The 12,091-nt window shown below is 40.0% G+C and overlaps 1 protein-coding gene across 2 annotated transcripts in view; it reads right to left on the bottom strand.

Moving 5' to 3' along the window:
• The window catches only part of dock4b (dedicator of cytokinesis 4b), a 118,099-nt gene that overhangs the window by 13,845 nt on the left and 92,163 nt on the right, over positions 1-12,091 (bottom strand). For both annotated transcript variants that reach the window (XM_079818191.1, XM_079818192.1), the window contains exons 37-46: positions 11,839-11,925; positions 11,511-11,615; positions 11,258-11,399; positions 10,081-10,247; positions 8,547-8,633; positions 7,650-7,826; positions 3,344-3,427; positions 2,589-2,708; positions 2,384-2,508; positions 764-884 (exon numbers count right to left, since the gene is read on the bottom strand). In XM_079818191.1, the coding sequence (XP_079674317.1) occupies positions 764-884; positions 2,384-2,508; positions 2,589-2,708; positions 3,344-3,427; positions 7,650-7,826; positions 8,547-8,633; positions 10,081-10,247; positions 11,258-11,399; positions 11,511-11,615; positions 11,839-11,925 (1,215 nt within the window). The remainder of the gene's footprint in view (positions 1-763; positions 885-2,383; positions 2,509-2,588; positions 2,709-3,343; positions 3,428-7,649; positions 7,827-8,546; positions 8,634-10,080; positions 10,248-11,257; positions 11,400-11,510; positions 11,616-11,838; positions 11,926-12,091) is intronic.

The following is a 12,091-nucleotide window of genomic DNA, read 5'->3' as shown; positions in this document are numbered from 1 at the left end:
GTTTGTTCTCTACTGTAATATTAATGTTAAGACCTTCCGAATGCCTGCACACTGGTCCATTTACAAATAGATGTTTTATATTTTTGTTCAAACTTTGCGGTTTCTTTTGCTATAGATATTTTATTTTTCAGATTATAAAGCCATGTTAATTATGTTCTTAATTATGTTTTTTTTTTAATAAAAAAAATTAAATAAAGTATAATAAAAAGAACCGATAAGAATACTGTTAAAGTACCGGATCGATAAGCAGTATTGGTAAGAGTAGTAATACCATTAAAACCTTAACGATACCGATCCCTATTAGTAATACAGTGGAAATTAGTAGATTTGGCTAGCATGTTGATTTACGGTGTGCGCCCCTAAAATTTCTGGTTGTGCCCCTAAAATTTTCAGTTGGGGGCCACTGAGCTCCTAGTGAAAAAAGTTAGTCTGGAGCCCTGTAACGGGTTAAACAATAATCATTCGCTCTGGGATGAAAGAAAAAAGTTAAATGATATGTCCATCCAGTCTATAATTCACACCTACAAATCCGATTCTCACAGTGAGAGAAAAGACAGAGTAAGACAGGGAGGATTAAGTGGGGATGTGAGAGAGACGGATAAAACAGAAAGAGGGCAATTAGGAAAGAAAAAGAAACAGGGAAAAAGAACATGAAAAAAAGAGAGAGATTGGAAGGAAATATGAAAGACAGCGAGAGAGAATAGAGGTTCTGCCGGTGTGTGTGTATGACAGTAGTTATCCAGCGGTGGCCCTGTGCACTCACCTGCATGTTGAAGACTTCATCTGAGCTCTCTGATTGGCCCGTGATGTTGCTCACTTCATTGGACGCCTGCGATGACAGCGAGGATGAAGAGTAGCGGTTGACTGCTGGGTAGCTGAGGGGACTGAATAACAAACAATAAGAATGACTTTATAACAAGTAGGATACAATTCTGGTGAAATTTAGTGTAGTAAAGTTCTAATTATGACAGCATAGAAAGATATTAGTCATTAATCGCCAATTTCGACATTATCAACATCTGCTAATCATCATGATCGATTGGTCGATTAATAGTTTTAAAATCAACTTCTATAATTAACATTTTCTGCTTTCAAATATTTTGAATGAATTTTATGTAAACAAGCGTTTAATTGTCGTTGTGTCAACATTATAATAAAATGTTAAATGTAAATATTATATTAGGGATGCTCGATATATCGGCCACCATATCAGTATCGGCTGATATATGTTCATTGTAAATGTTATCGTTATCGGCCCGATAAGAAAATTTTACCAATAAATAATGGATTATTTCCTTCAGCAGAGACGCTTCACATGTGTGCTGTTCACCATGATGGTTTTGAATTGCTTGAAATATGATTGAAATCACTTCAAAAAGGAAAATATGGTTAAGTGCAACATGTGCAGAGCAAGTTTGTCATATGGGCAACATAAAATTATAATGAGAACATTATAATTGTATACTTGGGGCATGGCTTTTCATGGTGAGACTTTTGTTTTAGTAACCAGGCTATATATCGGCCAATATATCGGTTATCGGCTTTCAAATATATACAATTATCGGTTATCGTATCGACCAACATTTTCATTTCGGTGCATCCTTAGTAAATATTATAATTAGGCCAAAAACAATCAAAATAAATAGTTTATTATTAAAAAAAATTGATTTAAATTTAAATTTGATTTAAATTTTAAATGGCTTTAAATTGACAATTAAATCATTAAACTACACAATAAAATAAAATAAAACCTTATACTCATTATCAGTATTTCATTCATTCATTATCCCTGCAGGAATTACTAATGAACAAATAAAAAATAAATAAATAAAATAAATAAATAGGAGTCAGTAGAAGAAATGTGAGTATATAATGCTACCCACAGTAAGTAAGAAAAAAATTATCACAGCCAATCACAATATAGCACATTATATACATATCTAATTGTTACATATATATGAACATTATGGCTGCTATTAGTCATTCTGCTCGCTAGATATCAGCACTAGCCAATGAAAAACCCAAAGTGGTTGACCTGAAAAGGGTTACACATTATTTTGATGGTCCCCTTTAAACATTCTGTTGACGTTTTTTCCCCTGTTGCACCTACGTGTCAACTAACTCCCATTAGGGTTAAGATATTAGTAGACTGTTAGGGTTCGGGTTAGAAGAATAAGTTGACAAGTACTTGGAAAATGACTAATGTAGTCAGTAGAATGTCTGTTGGCGGCCCATCACAATAAAGAGATAGCAGATATTAAGCAGACAGTCTACTAATGCTTCAATTAGAGTTTGTTGACGTAGGTGCAATGTTACTTTTAGTCAACAGAATGTCTAAAGATGGCCATCGAAATGAAGTGTTACCCTAAAAAGAGTTTCTCACCTGCGGCGGGACACCACACGCGCTCCTCCCTCTGGACTCATTATATTGGGCGCTGAGTTTCTTCCGGCTCGAGGGCTTCCGTTGGTGAAGTGGATCGGGCTAGCTCGCACATAGGCCGGAAATTCCTTCAGGGCGTGGGAAAGAGGGAAAGATGAGCGCACAAGGAATAGCTTGGGAATCCGACTGTAGCAACTCCGATATGTACCTGTATGCCGAGGCTGGATTTCATGAGATGAAACTGATCCACCAGTTTCTTGTGCAGGGGCCGCATGTCCTGAGGTACAAACTTCTCATGCACAGTCAAACCAAACTCCAGTATGTGAGCCTGATGGAGAAACCATGGGCCTTTAAAAATGGTACTCACAATACATTTAACCTCCGTAATGTGACGCATTTTAGTCAAACAGAATATTTAGTGCTGAATAATGTAGGGAAGAGACTTGATTTGATCTATTATTGGCTAATATTTGTCCCCGCTCATGCACTTGGGCTTGATCACATTAGCAGGACAGAAAAGTTGCTACATTTTGATTGAAAACTCTACAAATGTTGTACGTTCTTTAAAATGACATACTGGCAAATCAAGAGCAATGAGATGAAATGCATTTATTAAAGAAGCAAACAGCATCAATTTTTCTTACATGTTGTCTTTAAAACCACTTGCTTCATAATTAAATGATCAGCAAATTATTTCCACCCCCTTCAGTCTTTAAAAGTTCACTTTCATGCTTGTAACTGGCTTATATCCATGGTTACTGTCTAGACATCAGCATCATGTGCTAGGCTCTGGAGAATTCCTGGTTACTAAGCAGCATAAGCATGAAAGGAAGAAATGAGACCTACAGAAACCGAACTGGTGTAGATAGTAACAGCTAAACCCCAAAAATAAATGATGACCATGAAACATCATAAATGTCTGTGAAATCTGGTGCAGATTAGATTTGGTTTCTTGAGACAAACCTGCTCAAACATGAGCTCTCGGAGACGACCAATTTTGTCTGCATCTTCGGGGTGATTCATGATGTAGTCCTTCACGAAGAAGGCCTGTGAGAAACACAAAATTGTGCTGTTTAAAAAAGGTGAGAGTAACATTTATCTTGACATCCTGAGCAAACAATATCATGCATAGTTTCACCAACTAGTCAAATTATAACTTACTAACTTTCTGTTTTTCAGTTATATTGGGGATGAAGTGCTGTAACCAAATAAAGTGCAAAAATATGAGCTTAAAAATGAGCTTAAGTTTTCAGATCTTCTAAGGAAAAGGGGAAAGGAGAGAGAACAGACGGTGTATCCGTGTCCGATCTGTTCCAAGGAGGACGATGGGCTGGTCTCTCCAAAGAGACAGTGGGAGAGCAAAAGCTTCATGGAGGGAACCTCTCAGACTTCAAAGATTCCACCATGCAGATATTTCCATTGGCCTGAACATGACTTTTGCCCTTAATGCCAGGCGAATGCTACCGGCAGATGCTCAATTTAATTGCAGATGCACGCTATGCCTGCTGATCACTGAAGGCGCTCACACTGACAGTCATATTTAGCGACAAAGCGACCAGCATATTTGAGCTATGGAATCTTTTTGAGAAACATCTGTGAGTGTTTAGGAAGGGAATGAAATAATATTACCGGCTTACTAAAGCTGGCAGTACACAGTAGGGGTGGGAGAAAAGGTCGATGCATCGCGATTCGTTATCCAACGATTCAGAATCGATTCTCAAAAATTCAGAATCGATTCTGTGTTCAATTCAAATGGTCACTTCACCACTGTGTGCGCGAGCGCGGTTACCAGCCAAACAGAAAAACCTGTTGATAGGCGAACGTTCGTATGCTGGTGAATTGGCTTCGTTTAAGATAAAATGGACAAACTACGACCTGCTCAGGGGCGTCGCACCCGGTGGGACACTTTTCCCGGTGAGAGGGTTCAACACACGCACGTTTTATGCACGTTTATATTTATTCCGCGGTTTTGCATAAACGCCTTACAGCAGTCGCTCCTCCGTTTCTCTGGCCGCTCTGTGTCTGCGCTCGCTGCGGCTGCCTCCTCATTTCAAAAAGTATTTTGCCTATTAAATGCAAAGTTTAAACATTTCAAAAGCATCTCTAAATTAAGTTCATATTTCCAACAAACGAAATTCTGAGCCAAAATAACGAAGTGGTGCTCAAGTAGGCTATAAGGCGCTTTCCTTGCCATTAATGCTTAACAACACTCCAATGTCTCCGATGCAGTGGCCGGGACGTAAACCTACCAACATCCGTGGCATAATTTTTGGAATGACTTCGAATATTGCTGAACTACTGCACAATGTTTCAAACGAATGGAAAATTCTGAACAAAAACTTCGTTTTGGTGAGTGATTCGTTAAATGTCTCTTACATGACTGTTGCAGCTTGGCAAGTTTTCCCATGTAAGATGTTATGTGCACACACTGAATTTGGCTTCTCAGCGAGCGCTAAAGTTGTTTTTCTTCTGCTTTTCTTTAGCCTATGTTTTAAAGATTTTTTTGGTGGCTCTAACCAAAGTAAACTTTTTTTTTTTGCTTTAAAGACATTTTTTGTTAAAATGTTCTAAAGAAACTGAAAAATTGTCACACTTAGTTGTAAATTGAGAACTGTTTATTTGAATGATTGTTCTTTGCAATTGTATGTATGGCTTACTATGTTTCATTAGAGCTTGCTAATCTTGAATATAACTTTGTTAATAAAATAAAAGTATTGAAAGAAATCTTCATAATCATTTTTAATATGACAATACTGTCAAACAGATATTCTAACTATAAACAAAACACATATTAGCTCTAATTTTGGTTAAAATGTAAAGTTCATGTATTTGCACAGCAGGATAATTAGTTACCAAAAATTTATGGTAAGAATCGTTTTGGGAATCGGATAATTACTCCCAGAATCGGAATTGGATCGAATCGTTAAGTGCCTTAAGATTCCCACTCCTAGTACACAGTATGATTTTTGATGTTGTACAAGCTTGCATGCCATTTTTTCTCTCAGGAGAAATCGCGTGGAAATCGATGATGCTCCTATGGTCACGGCTCCCATTGTGTGAGAGAAATTACGGGCTGAGCCATGTAAGCTACATGCACCTCCGGACAATTCTTTATTGAAAAATTCAGGGAGTCGGCCTGATTTGGTTTTCTTTCTTTTTTCTATTTAAAGCTAAAGCAGCAATATCGAAAGCTCCAGTCTCTGTGTTAAGCACGGAAGCTCATGCGATTGTAACCGGTCCTACTCGACCCGCTCCGAGCAGGACTTGAAATGGCTTCTCCGACGTGGGAGGCAGGCGTACTAACAAGGAGACTAAAGACCACAGCCTCCAGCGTCAGTCGCTAGTGCGTCTCTTGAGGCCAGAGGAGGTTTACACGCACAGCTCTTATACCCCTTTTCCACCAGAATGAACCGGGTGCTAGTTCAGAGCTAGTGCTAGTCCCAGTTCATAGTTGGTTCGACTGAGGAGCCTTCTAAGAACCGTTTGCTTTTCCACATGCTGAGAGCATACTATTGATTCACATGGCTTTACGATCCTACAGCGGCATCAAAACACAATGAAAACACAGCGAATCCAACGCATTCATGCAGTTCGCCGTAATTTGTATAGACAGAGATTACAAACGAGCAGCAGCTGTTAGCTCCATTAGCTGCGATTTCAAAAATGGCGGATCTCAAGTTTGTGTTCGTCTTGTTGACCCCGCCCCCAGCGCCTGACGTAATCGGTTCTTACTTCTAGCCCAGCAATGTTTTGGTCCTACTTAAGAACCACGTTTCCTGGCTCAGAGCTGGTGCTTTGGGTGTGGAAACACAAAGAATCGATTTGAAACTAGGCTCTGGCTCCAAACTAGCACCAGCACTGCCTTGGTGGAAAAGGGGTATTACTGGCCTACAAACACTCACCCTCTAAACCTCAGTCCCACCCGGGTCACGGCACCAAAAAATAACGAACTCGCACAGTGGACGCCCATATTAACACAAATTTATCTCTAAACTTTACGCCAACCAAGCACTACAAGAACATTTAATTGTGGCTACCTGCTATTGTGACCGGTCCTCCTTGATCCGTTCCGAGCAGAATTCGAACCGCCATCTCCGGCATGGGAGGCAGGTGGGCTAACAAGGACCCTAAAGACTGCAACCTCCAGCGTCAGTCACTAGCGTGCTTCTTGATGCCAGGGGAGTGAGGTTTACAGCTCTAACTGGCCTACATCCATTACACTCACCCCCCCCAAAACCTTACTCCCATTCGGGTCACAGCACCAAATGTAACTGGTCCTACTCGACCCGCTCCGAGTGGAATTCGAACAGGGGCAGGAGGCAGAGTTAGGTTTACACGCACAGCTCTTACTGGCCTATGTCCGTTACACTATGCCTGCAGATCTCCAGTAGACTAACACCATTTGAATGTGATGAGCTCAGGAGCGATTACAGGTGTAGTTGTTTTTGCGAGAATTTAAGGAATGGAATAAACAGCTCTGCCTTACTAAACCGAATCTCTCTCTGAGCTTCTGAAGAAGACGCAGATGTCAAGAAAGTTTGAAAACCAGATCTTGTAAATGAGAGGAATTTCAGAGTGGGATTTCCTTGAGGGCTGACCTTAAAGTGCAGAAAGGCAAGCAAATATTAATGCCAACAGCTGGAACGCTCAATAAACTACTAATTGGAAATGCTGTCATGTTTGCGATCCAAATACATTAACTGCTGCTCATCCCAGACCCTTCGCCTCTGGATGCTCGACGGAGGGTGGCATCTGAACAGCCTAGATGAAAAGAATTTAACGCAAATGTAATTTCTGGAACGTGTACAAACGCAAACCTCGCTTGTATTCAGTCGACTCTCTTCTTTATAGCTGCTCTCCAAGTCTATCAAGGTAAATACTGCAGTGACAGTAAAGTGAGGTTGCTATGCAACAGGCATTCATACAATCTGGAAAGATCTGTTGTATTCACACAGCATATGACTTCTTTGAGATACTATAGATTTTTCCAGGGTTTCACCAGGGAAATTATTGTTTTTTCAATGCTGCTGTTTCTGTAGTTATGGCCAAGATATTCCCTTTCGGACAAGCTAAACTCTGAAGGTATTCTAGAACTCCCTTCGGCCATCTGAAGGCTCTGTGTTCTCTGACAGAGGACACAGAGAGACAACCTTGAGAGAGCGTGTATACATTTTTAAAACGTGAGGTGATCTTGCATCAGTGGGGACTTGGAATACATATAATGTACAGTGAATTAGAGCCATATAACCGAAAAGACAAGAAAACTAACCTCCTGATAGCGAGCGAGTCCTCCGTTGACAGCGGCATCGATGACTCCGTTGAGACACATGGTTAAGGGGTTGATGTTCTGCATCTGACGGGTTTGACACTGCGTAATCAACGTCCGCAGCTGCAGGTTCTTATTCTCGATGACTTCAATAGCGTTCTCCAGCGGACTCACCTCCACCTGGGGTCAAAAAAACCCAAGGAAGTTCACAAACAAGCCAAGACCAATGGTTGAAAAAAGCTTTCATTCAGTGTTTGGAGAACTTTGGAAGAGCAACAAACATTCTGACATTTTTTGGGGGATTTTTTTATTGATTTCCTTTTTTAAATTCAATAAACAATATATGCAGGGGGAAAAAATGCCATAGGTTTTTTGACATACACTACTGTTCAAAAGAGTTTTTTATTTATTTATTAAACAAATCATTTTAGCAATGATGCATAAAATGTACTTCGCCAGGATCGCAAAACTTTCAAAGCCCCCAGAATATTTTGTTATATGAATATCTAAATCAAAAGAATGTTAGATCTAATTAAATAAGTTTATTTTGCAATACATTGCGTTAAGGTTCTGCTTAGTGACCCAAAAAATGGTGCCATTTATTGGTAGAACCAATTCAGTTCAAAAGTGTGAATATTGATAAAAATATCTGTCAAACCATGACTGAAAATTTCAGTTAAACCACCATGTCTACTGTGAAGGTAACTCTATCAGCTCCCTGGAATATTGAGGTTTTTTTTTACCAAGAACACACAAAAATACTATGAGACCACACACACACAATACATTGGCTAAGCATTCGGGTCTGCGTTTGTGTACTTTCTAGAGTTTTTCTCTGACCTAATGCAGTGATTCTGAAAAATTATACAAAAAGAAAAGTTGAATAGGAGATCTCCTTACCAGTTCCCTCCTCTCCACTTCAAACCAGCGGGAGATGCCTGGGAGACTCTGAACAAGCGTTAATGTCGTTCTTTCTACCCACAGGCTCTGAAATTCAAAAAAGCAAATGCTCAGAGTTCAAACCGTCCAAGAGATCCCATAAGGCAAAGCAGCTACAACATATTCCAATGAATCAGTGACTTTCCTCCTTCAGTATGTATAATACATATCATTTAATCTACGCTTTAAACAGCTCATTCTCAGGAACATAGTCTGCTTATCAACCCACACTGCACCACATATTAAATTTCACATTCATAAATTCATTTCCCATCCAGCACAGCCTGAGAATTAACCTGAGCTGGCACATGTATAACGGAGGAAGCTCTGTAAGAGCTTCAGATGCTTGATTGTGATATTCAAAACCACCTCAGTCCAATATAATCGTATCATCTGGATAGCGTCTCGGCCGAAGTTTACCTCTAAATGAGATTTTCAGACATTATTACTGGGCGGTAAGTGGACCGGGATGGCGAGTACCCCCAGTGTCTCTGAAAATATAATATCTGGCAGGCTAAACAGTTTACTTCAAACACGGTAACCACCGGAGGTCGGGGGAAATCTAACCCCCGCGGTGGATCGAAGCCACGCTGAGGCTGTGATTGTCTGGGCTGGATATATTGAGTGAGAGGGGAAGGGAAATGATATTTGGAAGGAGCGGGTCTCTCAGCCCCTAAAACTTTAATTAGCCTCTCTGGACCGAGGCTGTGAATAATGCAGCATGTGAGAGAACACCTGAGCTCTACACACACACACAATGGCCGTCAGTCGCTAGAAGTGAAGGAATGAATACACAAGAGAGAAGAGGAAGAGTGAAACGCAAGAGATGAGGGGAAAAAAAGCCATAAAAGACGGAATAGTTCACCCAGAATGAAAACCCACACATTATTCACCCTTATGAATTTTTTTCTACCATCCACACATTTTGAATGTAAAGGTCATTTTTGCTCATGCATTTACAATGAACATAGACAGGAGCATTCAAGCTTCAAATGGATGTAAAAGTGGTTCATTGGACTAAATTGCAGACACTACAAAGTCATATAGCTTTGTGTAAGAATCAGATGGAAATTTAAATTGTTGTTCACTGAATCTATTTTCAAGTGGCCCAGATTTCCTTGGTACATTCATGAGAGTTCAAGCAGTGTTGTAAAAAAAACGGTACATTCAACTCTTTGATTCAATGATCAGTTTGCTGCAGTTAACAGTTCACTACAAAACTCTTATTTGACTTAAGAACAACTGGAATATAGTCATATGAACAACTTGTATGGTGTTTTTTTAATCTTATTTTGAAGCTTGAAAGGTCCAGTCTCCATTAATGGAAACTGTATGGAAAACAGCAACCAGCACATTCTTCAAAACGTCTCCTTTTGTGTTCCACAGAAGAAAGACAGATTTATAATGATATAAAGGCCAATAAATGAACTAAATGATGACAGAATTCCTGGCCGAACCATTCATTTCATTCAAGATACTGCGGCCACTAACTCACCTTAAACTCGTTCTCTTTGTCTTTGGTGCCCTTGTGAAACGGCCGGTCGTAGCGAAACCTCCAGATGTGGTTGACCTTATAGAAGCTCTTGATGTTGTCGGGGACGCCGTCACGCTGCAGGACGTCCTGGCTGTCTGGGATTGGCGTGACAGCATAGATCTGCAGATCTGCATAAAGGTTGGTCAAGGAACACACAACGTTTCGTTTGAACACGAACGCATTTGAATAACAATACTAGATTTAAATTACATTACGTACAACTTAACAAATGTTTAATAACAGGCATTGAAAGTAGGAAATCGTCCTCAAAAATGTTTCAATATCCAACATCTTGTGCCTTACAGACATGAGGTCTCATCAGCACATAAATATGAATCAAACAGGGCAGACGTCCAGGAAGGCCAATGATTAATCGCCGGCTTGGATAACAAAACGCTGTGCTCATGTAGTTTGACCGGCCCTGTCTGCTCTAATTGTGCTGAAGAGGACGTCACATATTCACTGAGCGCCTGGCCTACAGGTACATGTCTCATCAATTGAACAAACGCTCTCCAGTGACCCGCCGTCTCCACGCCTGATATGTGTTCTGAGAGGGAGGAGATCGATTTTCAGCCACGTGGACGTGTATTTAAAGCTTGTGCTTGTCCTGAAAAACCTTGTACCTTCCATTGTGCTTTCACCCTGACAGTCTTAAGGCACCCGTAATATAGAAAATAGCATACTGACTATCCATTTAGTGTATAGAAAAGTGGTTTCTGGGTTACTACGCTGCATTATTACTTTTATAAAATTTAAATAGTTATCGGAGTGTGGTATTAAGAATTATTCCTAACGTCCTCATCGCGAAATCTACATAAGTTAAGGTGTCCCATTTACATCCAAATGCTAATTTAATTAACACCCAATGGAATTAAAACCCCCAAATGTAATACTTTTAGTTAGGGGATTGTTCAAATGTGTAACTCTAAGAATGAGCAATAGTAATGGTGACAAATGCATATACCACTAATAGTAAAATTTGTAAAATGATGTGACTAACGAGGAATTAGGACAATAACTAGACAATGCAAGAGAACAACTCTTCAAAAAAAAAAAAAAAGTAACCCTGCAAGTAAAAGACTCTTTGGCATGTAAGCGTGTGAGGGATTGGAAAAGACAAGAGATGTCTGGAGGATACACTGGGCTTCAGCCTGGTAGATGGTCTGGTCAGGCTGGTTGGCGTGTTGCATTGCGATGGCATGAGGGAACTCATTGAGCATGCGCTGCTGGAACGCCTCCAGACGCTCGTAGTCATGACCACGGCACACAAACTCCTTATTCTGTACAACACACACATATACGCGCATTCTGGTTAATACTGACACCAAGTGGACTTCAGAGTTACTGACAGTGACGTGTAATATACTGCAGGATGTCAGGATGACACATACCCGTAGAAAGAAGGGGAACTTCTTGCCGTAGAAGCCCACTCTGAAGAACTCTGGCTCCAGCCGCTGTTGGTCCATTATTTTATCGTAAAATGAAGCTTCCATCATCTGTGATTTGCAATCATATTATTAGCAAAAATGACACTATGTAAATATCAGTGTTTTTTAGTTAAAACACCTATATTCTACGCATTTGTAGCGTTTAATCATTAATAAATCACCTAAAGTTGCTAATTGATATGTAAATGTAGTTGGTCTTATGTTAATGACACTGCTTAAGAACTGGTAAGATGCAAAGAACTGTCATATCACATAAAGAGTTGTAACTCACCCTCATCTTGCTGAGGTTTCTGTAATCGTAGTAGGATTCATACTGGTCCGCTAACTCTCTGCACAGGAGGATGCCATTCTCCCAACACTGAGAGGGGTAGAGAGGTGTACTTTAATTCACATGCAGTTTGATCATTCACCAGTAGGAGCCACTAGAGCATCATCAACACCCTGAGGACCGAGGACATAGTCATATATTCAAGATTTGGAGGGATTACATGTAAAAGATAGTACAACATATTTTGTCATTTGCA

The sequence above is a fragment of the Gobio gobio genome (genome assembly GCF_949357685.1).
Source record: "Gobio gobio genome assembly, chromosome: 5".
NCBI lineage: Eukaryota > Metazoa > Chordata > Actinopteri > Cypriniformes > Gobionidae > Gobio > Gobio gobio.
This window is presented reverse-complemented; position numbering and strand designations above follow the sequence as displayed.